At 43.3% G+C, this 16,746-nt stretch overlaps 1 protein-coding gene across 1 annotated transcript; it reads right to left on the bottom strand. All coding sequences in view use genetic code 11, as the record gives it.

Annotated features, from left to right (window-relative positions):
- Nucleotides 1–493: 493 nt before the first annotated feature.
- Nucleotides 494–15,897, bottom strand: EGR_05317 (Papilin; the record flags this gene model as incomplete). The annotated part of the gene is made up of 28 exons (XM_024494566.1): nt 494–651; nt 734–837; nt 1,209–1,574; nt 1,930–2,272; nt 3,009–3,104; nt 3,393–3,677; nt 3,751–4,230; nt 4,758–4,886; nt 5,298–5,408; nt 5,588–5,701; nt 5,963–6,082; nt 6,611–6,730; nt 6,807–6,932; nt 7,412–7,522; nt 7,735–7,842; nt 8,220–8,330; nt 9,112–9,309; nt 9,378–9,506; nt 9,888–9,992; nt 10,938–11,045; nt 11,622–11,735; nt 12,142–12,318; nt 13,166–13,351; nt 13,934–14,128; nt 14,257–14,376; nt 14,889–15,002; nt 15,100–15,288; nt 15,792–15,897. The coding sequence occupies 28 exons, from the start codon at nt 15,895–15,897 to the stop codon at nt 494–496; spliced, it is 4,623 nt and encodes a 1,540-aa protein (XP_024351037.1).
- Between the last annotated feature and the right edge of the window lie 849 nt (nt 15,898–16,746).

Genomic DNA, 16,746 nt, shown 5'->3' with positions numbered 1-16,746 from the left:
TAATTGTCAATTGCGCTATGGACCCTATAGGGGACTGATTGTTCATGTTAACCATTGCATCATTCACTAAAATTAAAAAGAGCACTAGCGCACATCACTGTTATTTGGAAGTTCATGCAGTTCTCAAATTTCTCCTTTCAAAATCAACTTCGGTAACTGCAGCACACTCTGGCTCGAAAGAACACAACATTGACGTTTTATTTTGAAGGTTTTAATGTTTATTAAGGGCAATTTAAAAATCATGTTCATAAGTAAGGTCCAGATGAGGTGGGGGCAAGTGTCTGCAGAGACACCATGCCTGCGAACATAATGTCCAAATGGCGAGGTTTGAGATTCCATATTAAAAATGAAGATGCGTTATGAAGAGGAAATGGGTGAGGGAGGTTAGAAAAATTCAAATCCAACTAAATTCACAGAGAAAATAATAAACAGCTGGTTTATTTAAATGGATATTTTACTCGGAGACAGACTGTGCATCAGATGGAGTGATTGTTCAGGAATATGCGTAGCCCAAAAAGCGCGATTTGGCGTGTTCCGCAATGCAGTTTGGCTGATCGTCGGGGCACCTGCAGATGTGTGCCATCTCACGCCCTCCTGGGAGGCAGAAGTAACGGCACCGGCCATTCTCATAGCTGCAGGCATTTGTCATTGCTAAAAAGGACCAAGGATGTAATTACTCGAAGTAGATCAAGCTACGAGCAACCTTGACTCAGATAGTTATTGGGGCACTTACAACGCTTGCAGATGTTGTGGATGGCCATTGACTGGAAGCCGTTGGAGCAGCAAACGCCCTTTACGTAAATCGACGTGGATGGATTGAGGGATCGGTAGATTTTTCTGAAAAGGTAATCGGATTAAGAGGACGATACTACAAGTGTTAAGTCTGTTAAAGCATACAAATTCAGAGCTAAAGTAGGTTAAAAAATATCAAATGCAGTCCCATCAGTAGGATGGGAGGAATTTCATGCTGTTTGATTTTAAAATGTGCAAACCATCTATCCCATTTCCAGCTCAAAAATCCAATAGTTAAGTGAAGAATAGATGAACCGGCAACTTAAAATACATGTTGCCAAACTACAATCATTTTCCACGCCTACATCGGTTTTTACTTTCAATTTGTTACAATTTCTCGCAGAAAGTATAAATGCAATGATAAAAGTGACCGCAGAAGCTTTTGTTTACTACTATGTTATGTTTAATTAACTAACCGATAGAGGCTAGTCCAGAGGATTGTATCGTCATCTTGAATAAGACCGCAAGAGGGTTCCTCATTAGTGTCGAAGCTCTTATGAAGTCGTTTTGAGTGAATAGTCCTGCCAGAGGTCTCTAGCTGGGCACAGTGGATTTCAGTGCGCGAGTAGGGCATCAACTGGCGGCGCTGGAGCCAACAAAGGCGACCCGCGGTGTTTCCACCACCCGTGACGTCATCAGTCACCGCAAGGCTCAGTGATATCAGCGCCCCGGTCACGCGAGTTATTTCACTCACCCTCTCGGGGTCAGCCATCGAGGCGACCTTGATGACGCTTTCCCTCTTCTCGGAATCGCTGTTCGCCACTTGAGCCCAGTACACCAGTCTGGAATACGAGGAGTAAGTGGTATTAGGACTTATACCAAACTGCCTTTACTTCAAGGAATGTATGCATTAGTCGCTGCATCTATTAACTGATTGTCTATCAACCTAGATAACGTGAATGGGACAGTGGTAACATATTTTAATTTGAGGCACAAAATTTGTGGAAATAGTTCTGCCTAAACAGTGAAAACACATGTTTTGGGAAATTTTTGGAAGTCCCATTTTTCATAAGGTGGAAAAAAGCGAAAGATTTTTTTAGAAACCCTAGTTTTAGAGCTATGAAATATTCAGATGCAAGAAAATAAGAAACGACAAAACTATTTTAGCTTTGGGATGCGAGTGACAGTGGAACTTACGAGAGTCCGGGGTGAACAGCAATTCCGCCAGCAACGAAGTCTCTGTCAGACCTGCGATCTGTGAGTTTCTTGTAGGTGTGTACCTGGTTAGGCCGATCGGAGTTCACCACGACAATCCGACTGTTATCTTCGTCGATGGCGAAGATGTTGCCTGATGCTGGATCGACAGCGATCCAGGTGAACTTGGCGGAGTTGTCTTGGAAGATGAGCTCTGGTGGCTGGTTAAGACGCGCCGCACTGGCGTTGCCGAAACGCAGCGCGCGTCCGGCGTCGCTGGTGTAGACCAACCGATCCGTCTTACAGTCCAGCGCCAGTGCCACGGGTCTGTGCTTGTTATTCTCAGCTGTACATGGAAATAGCAAGAGTGTCCATGCTATGGCTTACTGATTATTCCTTTAATCCACATGTATTTTTGCGCGATAAATCACAAATCTCACATTGGATGGTGTGCAATGATTCTAGGCCTTCAAATCAAGCTTCTAATCATTGTTTGATGCTTCCTGAGGACCTCACATTTAATGGTAATGTTAATTAGCGATTGCAGTTTAATTTAGTGTTCATGCTTATGTCATTCACCTGTCCCACTGGTGGCAGCGAAAATGGATGTGATTAATGGACATTGTTCTTATTCAAAGTAACATTGGCAGCCCAAAGTCCGAAATGAAAATTTGTGATGCGTTCATATTTGACTGATCTCACTTTTTTACTATTATTTAATGGCACAATGCAAACAGTTATTCGAGTATCCTTACTGTTTCGTTGGGACCTCGAAAACTTTAATGTCAGTTTGAAAATGCCGCATTTGTCCACTTCTGTCAGTACAAGTCAAGCGCCCTGTTGACACGTTCACATCATTTCGAGGCCAATACTGACGAAATATGCCGGTCTATTTTAGCTCGCAACACATTATTTAGATCATGCCACGTGCCGTTTTAGCCGTCTGAAAAGTGCTTGCAATGGGATGTAATTGGAACCTCATCTTAGTTATCTCTAATTCCTAATTATTTGGAGGGCAAATAGTAAATGCTGCTTGATAAACTTTCTGACCTAAAATTTTGGGAGCCACAAGGGCAACGTACCAATGTGCCAGATCTGGGCCGCTGTCGTTGATTCGCTTTGGGTCTGAACCGTGAGAATTCCGTTATCACTCGTAAGGAAAAGCTGCTTGGTTTGAACTTCGGGAAGGAGGGTGAAAAAAATGTTAAAATTAGAGCCCGTTAACTCACACCAAAAATGACGGTACAACTTCACACATGCATCTCATCTTCCAACTACAAAACATCGGTACGAATAACAAACATGTATAAGTAAATCGGTGCATTTTGCTAAATCTAGGAGTCTAAATTAAATGCACTTTTGGATACACTTCCAGTGAAAGTACAAGGCACTTTTAGGCATTAAAACTTAATTCAATCCTATTCCTCACGGCAATTGGCAACTTCGATGTAATAAGACAACCATACTCTTTTGTTGTGGCTCGACAACAACATTGATGGTGTCTGAAACGCGTGAGGCCTGACAAACATAGAGGCCAGAATCCTTAGGGCTGGGCTGGCTGATAGTGAGCCAGAGCTCCCGACCTTCGTGTGTGTACTGCTCGTCGGTGCGACCAACGTCACCGGGTGTCAACCAACGTGCCTGCACGTTACGCACGTCACCCGAGAGCACACAACGGAGGGTGAGCGCTCCCGAGTCCTCGCGCACGCGAATCGTTTCGCTCTCCTTCACAATTCGCAGTGTGAACAGACCTACCAAACATGAATCGCGTTGGAGGGAAATAGAAGAGGCAAACACGGATACGGTTAAGTGGACACAACCCACCTTGGCTGGTGGCCGGACGACATACGCGAACACCGTCGCCGATATACCCGGGCGGGCAGACGCACTGGCTGGACTCGGGCACACATTGTGCCTCACTAAGGCACTGGTTACAGTCGAAATTGCAGTAGGTGTAGCCGTTGCCAATGAAACCGGGTCGGCACTTGCAACGCCCGTCGTATTCGTCACAAGTGGCGAAGCGGTGGCAGGGCGCACGACACTGTGCCGCCTCAGTACGGTTAGCCACCACTCCTGGAATGCAGGCGATAGCACCATCGCCCAAGTAGTCGGGATCGCATGCACACCGGTAGTGTTGGATCTGCCTGTCATAGATGCACTGCGCATTGGCTGCGCACCCACCATTTCCACGGCACTCCTCGCAGTAGTTGTCGCGGGTCATCCTGAAACCCGGCATACAACGACACTTGCCGTTTGAGCATCCCGCCATAGAGGCTGGTACGCCTCTGCAGTCGCACAGGTTCGCTGCATTAAACAGACACCTTAATAACATTACGCAAACAATCTATTTTGGTCTTTTAACAATATCTTATTCTTCATCTACTAGCTCGATTCTGCACTTCCTAATGCTCTATTCCTCAACATTTTTGAAGTATAACTACTTTTTTAGTAGTTAACAGAAACGACTTGATTGAAAAAGTGTAGTGATAATACTGTCTAATAGAGACAGAACTCAGGCATAACTAAATGTTCTAATAAGGCTTGCTGATCTTCCAAAACACAAAGTTATCCATCACAAAAAAGGGTAATTACTAGCGACACTTTTTGTGACTACTCAATGTAAAATCGCCGGACGAGTTTACCCTTCACCAAAAATAAATGCTTGACTATTTTTGTGAAGGATCATCAGCAGTTATAAACACGTCATTGTTTCTGCATCGAACAGCAAAGTACTACACCTCAATTAATTAATTAATACGCGGAATAGTTTAGAACCGGAAGACATTAAAAGTTAAGACCCAATGCAACCAGAAAATTGACACAGTACGCACCAGGATCCTTAGACCAGCAGTCAATGAAGCCGTCTCCCTCGAAGCCGTAGTTGCAGTGACACTGGCCCTCGGAGCAAGATGCGTTCGGGTGACACGCAAGGTTGTTACAGACATCAACAGTAGAAGATCCTTGAATAGTGAAGTTTCATAAGCTAACGCACTTTTATTTGGAAGACCACTTGGACTAGCATACCCGCAAGCCTGAGCAGTGGAAGGGTGGGTTTACTGAGCAAATTCAAAGACAAAATTTGTCCTCTCCTCTTGTTAACATTTCCTAAACGTGGACGTGCAAGTATTGCTGTTTCTTCGAGCTAGCTATTAACTCCTCTATTCTTCAGCCACCGCAAAAGATACCTGGCCAAACCGCCTTGAGGCTGACAGTTCTAATCCCATTTAAAAAGAAGCGAAGTTGGAACTAAGTAGGAATAATGAGGAAATTTTCAGATGAAGTCAATCATTTCAATGTAAAATTTAGTAAATTTGGAGCTATTAATTTAGTTGTAAAATATCCTTGATATGAGCACTTTAGTGGCACCTTACCCCAAACAGGATAGCAGACTTGGTTTGCATCACCCATGTAACCCTGAGGGCAAATGCACCTTCCTCCTCTGCAGTAGGCGTTGGCACCACAACGAATACCCATACAGGAAGCTGAAAATAAACAAGAAGTTAAACATTCATAGTCGTTTCCCCCATTAATTGCTTCAAGTTCTTAAACAGTAATAAAGTGAAGCCACTGATCAGTTGGTTGATGCATGTGGCTACACTGTCACTATGTGATATCAAGTGGGAAAAGTGTCCAGTAGCACTACTTTCGATATGAAACTTACGATCGTAAATCGGTTTGCATGCGAGGCTGGGGTCACCTTCAAATCCTTCATAGCAAACACAGCCACCATTCTGACAGTATGCATTGGAGCCGCATTCAATGCCGTGGCAAGAATCTGTAGGAGTCCAAAGCTAACATTAGCCTTAAGTGGGTTTTGTGGTGACACTTATGGATAACCTAACTGTCGACTGTTCTAGTAATTCGTTCGAGCACCTAATCGAACAGTTGCATAGATGTCCGGATGGGCTTGCTTTGAACAAGAGCCGTGTTTCTTCGACTTTTGGTCAACTGATATCAAAATTTAGAAGGCATATAAATTTAACAGCTTTTATGCATAGGGCTACTGAATTTAATCACATGTAAGCCGGGACCTTACCGGAAAGGGGTCGTTCGCGGGTACAAATGTCGTAGGGGTCACCGGTGTGGCCTGACACGCACACACACACATTGTCGCGGCACTCCGCATTGGCTCCGCAGTATCGGCCATTGCAGGAGGCTGACGTGTGGATGACAGAATGTCAAAGCATTAGAGTGGTGGAGATAAATGAAAGGTTTGAATATTGTTGGCAATGTGAACAAAATTTCAATTCACAACGAGAGAAGTGTTAAAGTGAGGAGGCTCAAAAGTAGGTACTAAGGTTAGCAAGATTTTTTACATGCTTTCAGCATTAAGTGCAGAACATATCTAAGATTATTAGAAAGAGTACAGCTTAGGGAGATTTTAGAGTACAGAAATCATTCTCGAAGTCAAAACTCAGCAGTCAGTCTAAGTACGAACTCTCAGCTTCCTGTCACGACTATTAAGGTGTGTTCTTTTCAATAAATCGTCCATACCACTTATTTTAATGTAATGATGAGATGCAGTGGCCTATGCTTCAGCATGGGCTCCGAGATGCTGCTAGAAAGAAGCCGGAGGGTAAATACACCGGACCTCAACTAAAATCTTACTTTGTTTATTTGAAAAGTTGACCACTTCCTTCAATGCGTCATGCAGATTTGTATAAAAAATGCGAGTATAACGTACACGGATCAACCTCTACGGGGTTGCATTCGGAGAAGCCATCACCCTTGAAGCCTGGTTTACACTGGCAGAGACCGGCCTCGCATTCTGCATTCTCCGCGCAATGGACTCGTTTGCAGAGATCTACAAGCCAAGAATACCATGTCTTCTGTGATTGATAAAGTAAGAGTTAAGGTAAGGCGATACCGCCTCGCCTTACCCTCCTCAACCTTTTCGCACACCGATACACCGTCGCCCGCGTAACCATACTCGCAGTAGCACGTGTCACTGTGACAGCGCGCCCTCTCATGGCAGTAGGTGTTGCCGCAGCGCTCGGGTTTATGAGCTGGTGGTGAAGACAAAAGTTTATAACTTCAGTGACATTGTGGTATATTTAGGCTTGATAGCATATGATTTTAGTAAAAAACATTTGTAGACCATCATTACAAATTCGGTGCCCATATTCGCCTAAAGTCTCCACTTTAATTAACGAAAGGTGATTAATTGAAAAGTTTGGCTGTTTAAATTTAGAGGAGCTATAAATACATCCGATAAGCATAGACAATGATGTGCACAATGTGGGTTCCTTTTAACCCATTACATATATAATTAGCGAAACATAAGATTTTTTACGAATTTCGGTGCAGCCGTAGTAGGGATCGCCTTCAAAGCCATATTTGCAAATGCAGCGGTCCTGATCGCACACAGCATTTTGGCCACAACGTCTGCCATTACAGAAGGATGGATCTAGGAGATGTATTTAAGCAGACATTTATCGATTTCACATATCTATCATGTCAAACATCAGTGAAAAAAAAACCCTACCAGCAGCGGGGTCGCATCTACTATCGGGATCACCCGTGTAACCCGGCCAGCATACACAACGTCCGTCCACACAGTGGGCATTGACTCCGCATTGGACGTTAGCGCATGAACCTTCATAAGCAAGGAAGAATAACATGTGGGTCATCAATGGACAGATTGTAGACCATACATGGGTACATGGAACCTGCACATTTGACTTATCACTGAACGTGGGCCTGTAAGCTACCCTCGGATTAAAGGCATGGACCCAAGAGTAAATTTCGCTTTTGAGAGTATTATATTAAAATTATGGACTAATCGGAATTGCAGAACATTGTGCATACCTTGGTAATGGCATTCGATAAAGCCATCGCCAGCGTAGCCGGGATTGCAACGACAATATCCGTTTGCACAATAAGCATTCGAGGCGCACTGAACACCATCGCAGCGATCTACAACAAAGAGTAAGTACCTTTTACCGTGTTTTTAGCAAGTGAAGCTATCTTTCAAGGAAGTTTAGACATTGATAAAAAGTAGAGAAAAAAATTTCCGGACGTGGATACAACTGTGGATTGAATAATTATAAATCCATGTGTTAAGTAAATTAAATCCTGATAACGCAAAGCTGCCGTCATCCCCATCACCCCCTATCCCAATCTGTAAATGCGGAATGGATCTTCTAATCATCTATGGAGTTGAAACTTAGCCCTGAGTGAGTTTGGTCAAGTGAGTGTTCTCAAACAGCGTTACACATTCGGTGATGCCCTTAGAACTTACTGCCCCATTTTTTTATAACTGTACAAAGCGCATGCATTGGATTCAGACCCACCACTGATTTGAACGCACCCAGTGTAGGGATTGCCCTGATAGCCCGTTTCACAGTGGCACACCTCGTCACGACAGTATGCATTCGGGCCACAGCGGTGACCCCTACAACTCTCTAAAAGGTGAATTTACAGCTGCTTAGTGTCGCACATTCACCTAAACACTTCTAGACACTGCCATGAATTGAACTCTTAAAGGAGAACACATACTTCAACGGGTTCACTTAACCATTCATAAAGGGATATGTGATAAAAACTGAAAAAAATAGGTAAGATAATTTAGCTTATATCGAGTGTAAGCTATTGGTATTAATGAAATATCCGTAAACCGTTTCTTCTATATGCTGTACATAGTATCGAGGCGAGTGTTTGGAAAAGGGAGTAAAATGTAACCTCTATTTCGGCATTCTCGCTGCGGATCTCCTTCGTATCCTGAAAGACATTTGCAGTGTCCGTCGATGCATTGAGCATTTAGGCCGCACGTCACTCCTCGGCAGAGGTCTGAGGCGTTTTAAGTGAAAATTAAGTTGAGAATGTCTGCTTTAAGCAACATACTTAGCAGCATAGTCATAACATGCTGTAATTTTGGCAGTAATCCAACACCCTCACTTCCAACTTCGCGAAAAGCATGCGCATAAAAGCGGGAAGTAGTGAGAAGCATTGATATCCTTTGTGCATTCAGGCATTCCCGTTAATGCACTGCTCTTTAGATTATTTTTAGCTAGTGAAATTAAAATTGGGCTGGGTGAATCTCAAATCGAATGTACATAAGAGTAGGGTGACGATCCCAAATGAAACCAAAGAAGTGCGAAACTCCTAATCCCATGGATAACTTCCATGACTTTCATACGTGTGGATATTGCATGCATCAAATACAGAGAGCTTCTGAAAAAATACCCTCAACTGGAGGGCTGGCTCTCGGCGCAGGCACTTCAGGTGCATGCAGCTTACCCAGAAATATACTAACAAACTGGCATTTAATGTAGGGATTGCCTTGAAAACCCTCTGGACAGCGGCAAGTACCGAGATCACAGAAAGCTCCTTTACCGCAGGCGACTCTATGGCATGGATCAGGAAGCGTTCCTGTAGCTGGTTCTGGGTAGGCAGAGGTAAGTGAGAACTGGCCTTTCAGAACGTGCACCCAGTAATGTGGTCTGACTTACTTAGATATTGTATTGCCACGCAGCCCTCGTAGGGGTTGCCTGTGAAACCCTGACGGCATTTACATTCACCATTAAGACATACAGCATTTTCATCGCAACCCAGTACCTCACAGAGGTCCAGTTTAGCCTCTGAAAGCATGGGGAGGAAACGAGATATTGTGGGTGCGAAAATATGCAATCATTCCTCATGCCACCACGCAACATTTATTGTTCAAAGTTTGTTTATTTAATGCTTATCGCATGCACATTTCATTACTTATTTTACAGCGGAACATAAGTATGCTTTTCAAAGTTCTTTATGAAGTTTCCGTGCAACTATAATGTGGCTTAATGGCGAGCCTCTTTGCTGCATTACTGAAATATTTTCCGAGTTGAAAATTAAAGTGGTTAGTTTTGATATTGCGAAATAGTCGCAATGCAAGCACTGTAAGACACGCATACTTTCAATACAGGATAGTACTGCTTTAAAGGAGTTTGACATTCCTCAGCACGTGTTCTCAGCCGACTCACCGGGCCTGCATTCACTGTACGCGTCTCCCGTATAACCGGGCTCGCACTCGCACCTGCCCTCAACACACCTGGCGTAGTAGCCGCAACGGACACCACGGCAAGCATCTGGATGTTCAACAGCACAAGACCAACAATGGAAGGGAAATCACGGGCCATCAACAAAAGGCGCACAATGAGTAAATTAATGCAGTCGAGCAAGTGATTAATGAATTGTGTTTCCTGCTTTGACAAAATAGCCTTTCCGTCACTAAGAGGTTACTCACGTATTTCGGCTATACGCAATGGTTTCCCGCTCAACTGAATAAGAAACTAATCTTGGGAACTTGTCCTGGGGATTCATATACATTACTGGTGTATCTGAGTCTTGCTGGTCTAGTATCACTGCTACCAACTCCAAAACATGGCAATTCAATTCTAATAAGTATGTGGTCAAGAGGGCTAAATGCTTCATCTTTGAAATTTAGGTACTTATAAGAAGGAGCTAATTGTAAATTTATGTAGCATGATCTAAGAAACCATTTTATTAGACATAATACTTGCTTTTATGGGCTCTCTTTATGATAGATTGAATTTGTGGTAAAGGTGTCTCTATTTTGACCACTTATGACATTGATTGCCACAATCCAGGCATAAAGTTACCACTAGCCATCGTGGACACAGTTGCCGGACGCATCCTCAAGGGTGTCCAGTAAGCTGAAACGTTTATCGTCAACATACCGCATGGTAGGGGTATCACGCATCCTGACACACCTCTTCAACTGGGCCGTGAAGCAATAGTCAGCCAGTTAGTAACCAATCCACTCGCTATCAAGACTCACCAACTCAAAATCAGTTAAAATAAAGCAGATTAACATAAAAAGGTCCATCTGCGCAGAATCGGATATGGAAACAAATTGTCGTCTTACAATAACAGGGGAAAGAGTTAAGCCAATGCTCATGCCACAGCATAGATGCCACATTTTAACAAGCTAAATATGCTGTGCAACAGGCCAACTAAAAGCGCATATGAAGTAAGCGCAGTAAACAGGCGTGATTCGTGCACAAACATACCAGCGGGTCGGCATTCCCGGTAAGGATCGCCTCTATGACCAGCCTCACAAACACAATAGCCATCTTGACAGCGCGCGTTAACGCTGCATCGTACACCAAAACACTTATCTAAAAATAGTTCAACCGTTTAATCGTCCAAAACATTTCACACAACGACAAGTACATCCGCCTTCGTTTGAAGTAGAGTGTCGGGGTTGTCGTCTAGCGATGGTTCCTGTTTAAAACCAGACCCCTACCACTCTTTTCTCTTGCACCCACTAAATAATCATAGTGGTGGATTAGATCGATTTGAACTCTGCAAGTCGTATCTTTCAAAGATCTCGTTCTTTGAAGTGAGGTGACATTTACATATTTGCTCCCCCTTTTAACTAACTTTCGCATTGTTCTCCAGCAGACGATGCTTTATGCACCACACAGTGGAAGTGAAGACCAGGTACCCTAGTGGCTGCAATAAATATGAAAACAGGACAAAAGCTGCAAACCTTAGCTTTTAAATAAGTAGACCACAAGAATTTTAATAAATCATGAAAAATAGGTTAACATTTAGGTTTGATCTAGCTCTACTTGCACCAAAATGCTTTGAATGTAGTTAGGTGATAGAGGTGTTTAATGTTGAAATGCGTGACCTCTAGCAACGTGTCTGATGCTTATGCAAATTTTCAGCCCATTCGTAAGTAGACCCACCCATTTTCTCTGCTTTGCACTCGTAGTTGGGATCGCCTCCAAACCCAGGCTCGCACACGCACTGACCTTCTACGCACCTTGCGTTATAGCCACAGCGCACGCCGTCGCATGGATCTAGCAAACACGCAGTTGGGACACGTTAAAATGCGAGCATCTGGCAGTGCTTGACCACTTGCAGGTTTCGTTCAGCTTCACAGGTTGCCGAAATTCAGAGACTGTTAGAAGGTAGATACTGGAGTAATGACATGCCAAAAATCTGGATGATTTTGAGTCTTCATGCCAAACGACTGACAAGCCATGACAGCGGCAGGTGTAGGAGGGAAATGGTTAGTATTTTGTCAATATTACCATCACCTTCGTCTTCATGCAGAACCATTTCTAAAATCTAATTCCGAGTCCAGCCTAGGATACCGATGAGAGAGATGGATCACATAACCCTTGAGATGCGGACACGACATGCACTTTTCGTTCTTTGAGAGTGGAGAAAGGGAGATGTGGGGCATGCCTCTCGATTAGATACCTTTGCACAGTTGCTCGCATTCCGCCTCGGTGAGAAAGTTGTTTTGAGTGCCTCGACAACCACCGTAGGTGTATCGAACACACCTCTTCAGTGGGGGAAAGTATCCGTATCGCGTGCTCCGGTTGTGGCAGGGACCGGTGCGAAGGGGTAGGTAACAGATTCCCGAGCGCTTAAGCGCTATTGTTGAAATGAATTTCATGAATTAAATTGTCTGCGCTGTGCTCTTGGAGGGGTGAGATGCAGTATCCATGAGGTCATTTTAAATCCCTTCCGACATCATCCAATTTTCCCCTTGTAATATGCCGCTGTAGAGGTTAACTTGGTTGACTATGTCTATGTGAGGGTTTTCAAAATATGGGGCCTATCACCAATTACTACAAAATAATAAAGACCAAACTAATAATAACCATTCTCTGGTTTGCATCCTCCCCTTCAAGCCACTCTTAGGGATGAAACAGAAATTGAATTCGTGCCTACGTCTATCATTACTGTGCAAGGTGAGTAGTGCTAAATGAAATAGCTCAGTATCTATTAAAACATGCCCACCTTGAGATTTTCCTCTACCCACTTTGAGGCGAAACCGCTTGCAGCCAGCTCGTGGATTTCCCTCGTGTCCAGGCAAACAGACGCAACTGGTATCCACACACACGGCGTTCGTGCCACAGTGTGTATTTGCACAGGAGACTAAAAATCCACCCTTTTTTGTTACATTAAAACTCCCACTTATGCATGCTATCATGGCAATATTTTTCTCCATGCGAGCGGAATGGCATGATATTGTGGATAAAGGGAGATGGAGCATACGGAGAGATAGGTATGCGGTCTTCCAATGCAGTCATCATTTCAATAACGATGATTAGCTTCGCTTTATGCACATCAATGAAATCTGGAATCGAGTAAATGTGTTTTCAAAAGAACTTAACGCATGAAGTCGCTGAGAAGTGATGCACAAAAAATGCCGCGATGTCATGCACCTTAAGAATTATGAAACATGTTGCATTGGGAAGTTGACGGTTTAGTATACCGTTGCAGACGGTTTCACAGTCCAGTCTTGTCTCAAAGTTGTTCTCGTTTCCCCCACAGCCACTGTAACTGTACTCCTCACAGCGCTGAGTGGGAGGATAGAAGCCAAATCGGGTCTGGGCATTCCCACAGGTCCCAGTTATCAGAGGCAAGAAACACTTATCAGGCACCTGATTAGAGAATGGAACTGTAGGAAATAACATTCGTAAGGTATTCGCTCCTCCACAGCATTTGTGTGATATGATAGCAGTTTCCTTTTTTCATAGTTATGCACGGAATCCAAGACAACCACCACTTGTCAACTGTTGAAATTGAAATAATTCCCGGAAAATGGGAAATTTTCCGGAGTTGTTAAAATGCCTTGTTTCTGAATGTGATATAAAAAGTATTTTTGAGGTAGGCAAAAAGTTGTACAAAGTGAACGCCGTGAGATGATCGTGGGAGATAAGATGAGACCTGGAGTTGTCTAAATAATCTGGGGAACGGGCTTCAAAATAACGTGGAAATCTGGATTTCCAAACTAGGTAGCAGGTCCATAATTTGGATTGCCATTAATGTTGCAGTTAAAATATCGTAGTACGTTTCGCTTTAATGGTGAGTGGAAGAATTTGGATTATATTATGGAAAGATACTATCAGCTACTATGACCGATGGCTAGTTGTTGGACATTTGAAGATTGGGTCGGATATTGAAGCCCAAGAGTGTAAACCTTATCCTACCACGTTTCTGAGCATCGAATTCGGAGCAACAATGATAAACATCGACTTACCCCTAGTTTGTGCTGCACCACATTCCCTTTCGCACTCTTCAAAGGTGTCAAAGCGATTTTCGTTGCCCAGGCACCCTGTGTAGAAAAATTTCTCACAGCGACCTGTTCGTGAGTCGTAACCATATTTTTCCATTCGATCGTAACATTGCCCGGCATCAATTGGGAAACGACAAATCGGGTTAGATGGTGACTTGTCTGCAAAAGGATACGAAAGCGTCTCATAAAGAAAAGAAAAAGCGCTTTCAGCGTAGCCTAAACGTCCCATTCCTCAACAAGCCTTGGGACGTTTCATTAAGGAGAACTAGTGGTAAGAAATAGCTCACCGCCACCGATGGATTGACAAGAGTGGAAGGGATCGCCGTAGTAGCCCTCCATGCATTTGCACTGACCTCCCAGACACTCGGCATTTTCTCCACATCGTACGCTCTCACAGAGGTCACCACCTAAGGATAAAGGAATTGCTGTAAGTGCCTACGCTCAAGCAAGACCTCCAAATTAGGACTCAAAAATTTTCTTATTTTTAAGGCGAATTTAAATAAAAAAAGTTGCTCTGCTGGTCGAATTAAAGTTGAAAATAACACTGAGCATGCATAGATTAAAAGCAAGATTTGCAAATTCGGGTTTAGCTAAATGTGTCATCCACACCTTGATCCGCAAAAATGCTGAAGCTTGTCGGCCAAAATGCGTGCGTATGCATGCAGAGGTATGACTCGGTTTTGAAACTGGACAGTACTGTTTCAGCTATAAAGCTATGAAATCTCCTCAAACGTTTAATACAATTGAATGAGTTTTGCAATTAACTAGGTAATTTTTCCTATTTACTTTTATGAATTAGTCGAAAGGGAGGTATATTATTATTAGAATTAACGACACCATTTGGTAAAAATTTAGCAAACACGAAGAACAGCGCACCTAAACTCGGTTTAAAACCATTACAAACTGAACATTGGCATACCCGAAGAAGCTGGTCGACAATAGGTATTGCCATCACCCTCGTAGCCCGGGTTGCAATAGCAATAACCATTCACACAGTAAGCGTTGCGATCACATCGAACATTCGCACAAGGATCTTTAATAAAATCGGGAAAGGGGATACAACTTAACAACCGAGTGATCAGGTCATCCCGAAAGCAGATATAATATAACAATGATGTCATGAGGCAAACCTCTTTGACTGAGTGATTCACAACGCTGTTGACACTCCACCAGGTTATCAAAGTTGTTCGCGTTGCCCTGACATCCACCGTAGTAGAAGACCTCACAGCGACCGCTGGAGCGGTTATAGGCGTAGCGTTGTATAGCCGCAAGGCAGGGACCCACTTCCGTGGGCAAACTACACACATCCTCACTTTGACCTGAAGTATTACTCGCAGACGTTAGGCAAATATGAATTCATTGTTACAAAAACCACTCATACCTGAATTCATACACATAGTACTGATTATTGCAAATTAGTGTGACTAGTTTCCCAAGTTTTGAATACGGTTGTATCAATTCAATAAGAATACTTAACAGTAAATGATTTGGTTTCAACTCATTGTTGTTCTTCGGAAATTGTTGCTTTTCGGAAATCCAAAAGGTTAACAATAAAAAGGGAATGAGGCGTCTTAGACCTGAAGTGGTTTGAGAAAATTAGCTGAAAGGCGTGGTTGACAATAGTTACACATGCTTCGTATTTCGTTTGATCTCAATCTGGATGTGCTTGCGGTGTCAACACTGATTTGTGGCTAGAAGTGAATAGGTGATTTGACCTACTGAAAATAAATTATTTTGTTTTCATCAAGGTACGTGCGGGCGAATGACAATGCTCCATGAAATAAACAGGAATGGAAGCGGTTAGCCCTAACCTTTTGCCCACTGACATTTGCGGTAGGGGTCGCCGCTGTAGCCCTCGTCGCACTGGCATCGACCGTCGCTGCAATGCGCATAGTAGCCACATTGAATACCTCGGCACCGATCTTCATCTATGAGGAAAAGTACTTTTATTTTTGTAAAAATGAGAGCATTCTTAGCTTTCCAGGAAGATATCATCAATTGAGAATGTTTATCCAATTACGACCACATATATTGGTTTCGCATAAAATAAGCTAGATCTTGAAAGACGTTACATCATGCATGAGTTCCTTCGAAACCTGAAACTTCCGAAATCAGACATGGCTAACGAAAAAGCTCAGTTAATTGTAAAGTGAAAACCGTGAAAGATGTATTCCTCACTACAACTATTGCTTGGCTGCCAAAACAACAAATATAAACATCATCAGCCTACATGATGGACGACACTCGATTTGAGGGTCGCCTAGGTAGCCCTGCTGGCAGAAACATTGCCCGTTTGTGCAGTAGGCGTTTGCACCACATCGTACATCTCGGCAGGGATCTAGAGCATAATAAAAGTAACGAAAACAACAGAAGAAAGAACAATTTCAATAGTTGCATTAGGATACCCATAGAAGTAGAATAAATGAGCCCTAGGGTCGTAATAAATGGTACATGGAATTGTTTAACACAAAGATTCAAAGCATGAATTTGACATTAAGTCGTTTATTTGACGTGAAAACTGAAATGCATTTTCAAGAAAAGAGCCTACTTCATTTAGCAAAATTAGACAAATTATAAATGAAGAGTAGCATTTACGAAATAAGGTACATTACAGTTGAGAAGTGAAATTTCCACATTTATGCGCAATTTCCGCTAACCTCGTTCCCACCGGCACTCGCGGTATGGATCCCCACTGTAGCCTTCCTCACATTTGCACCGACCCTCGATGCAACGCGCATTGTAACCGCAGCGGACACCTCGGCATAGATCGCTATCTG

This window comes from Echinococcus granulosus, assembly GCF_000524195.1.
Source record: "Echinococcus granulosus chromosome Unknown EG_S00038, whole genome shotgun sequence".
NCBI lineage: Eukaryota > Metazoa > Platyhelminthes > Cestoda > Cyclophyllidea > Taeniidae > Echinococcus > Echinococcus granulosus.
This window is presented reverse-complemented; position numbering and strand designations above follow the sequence as displayed.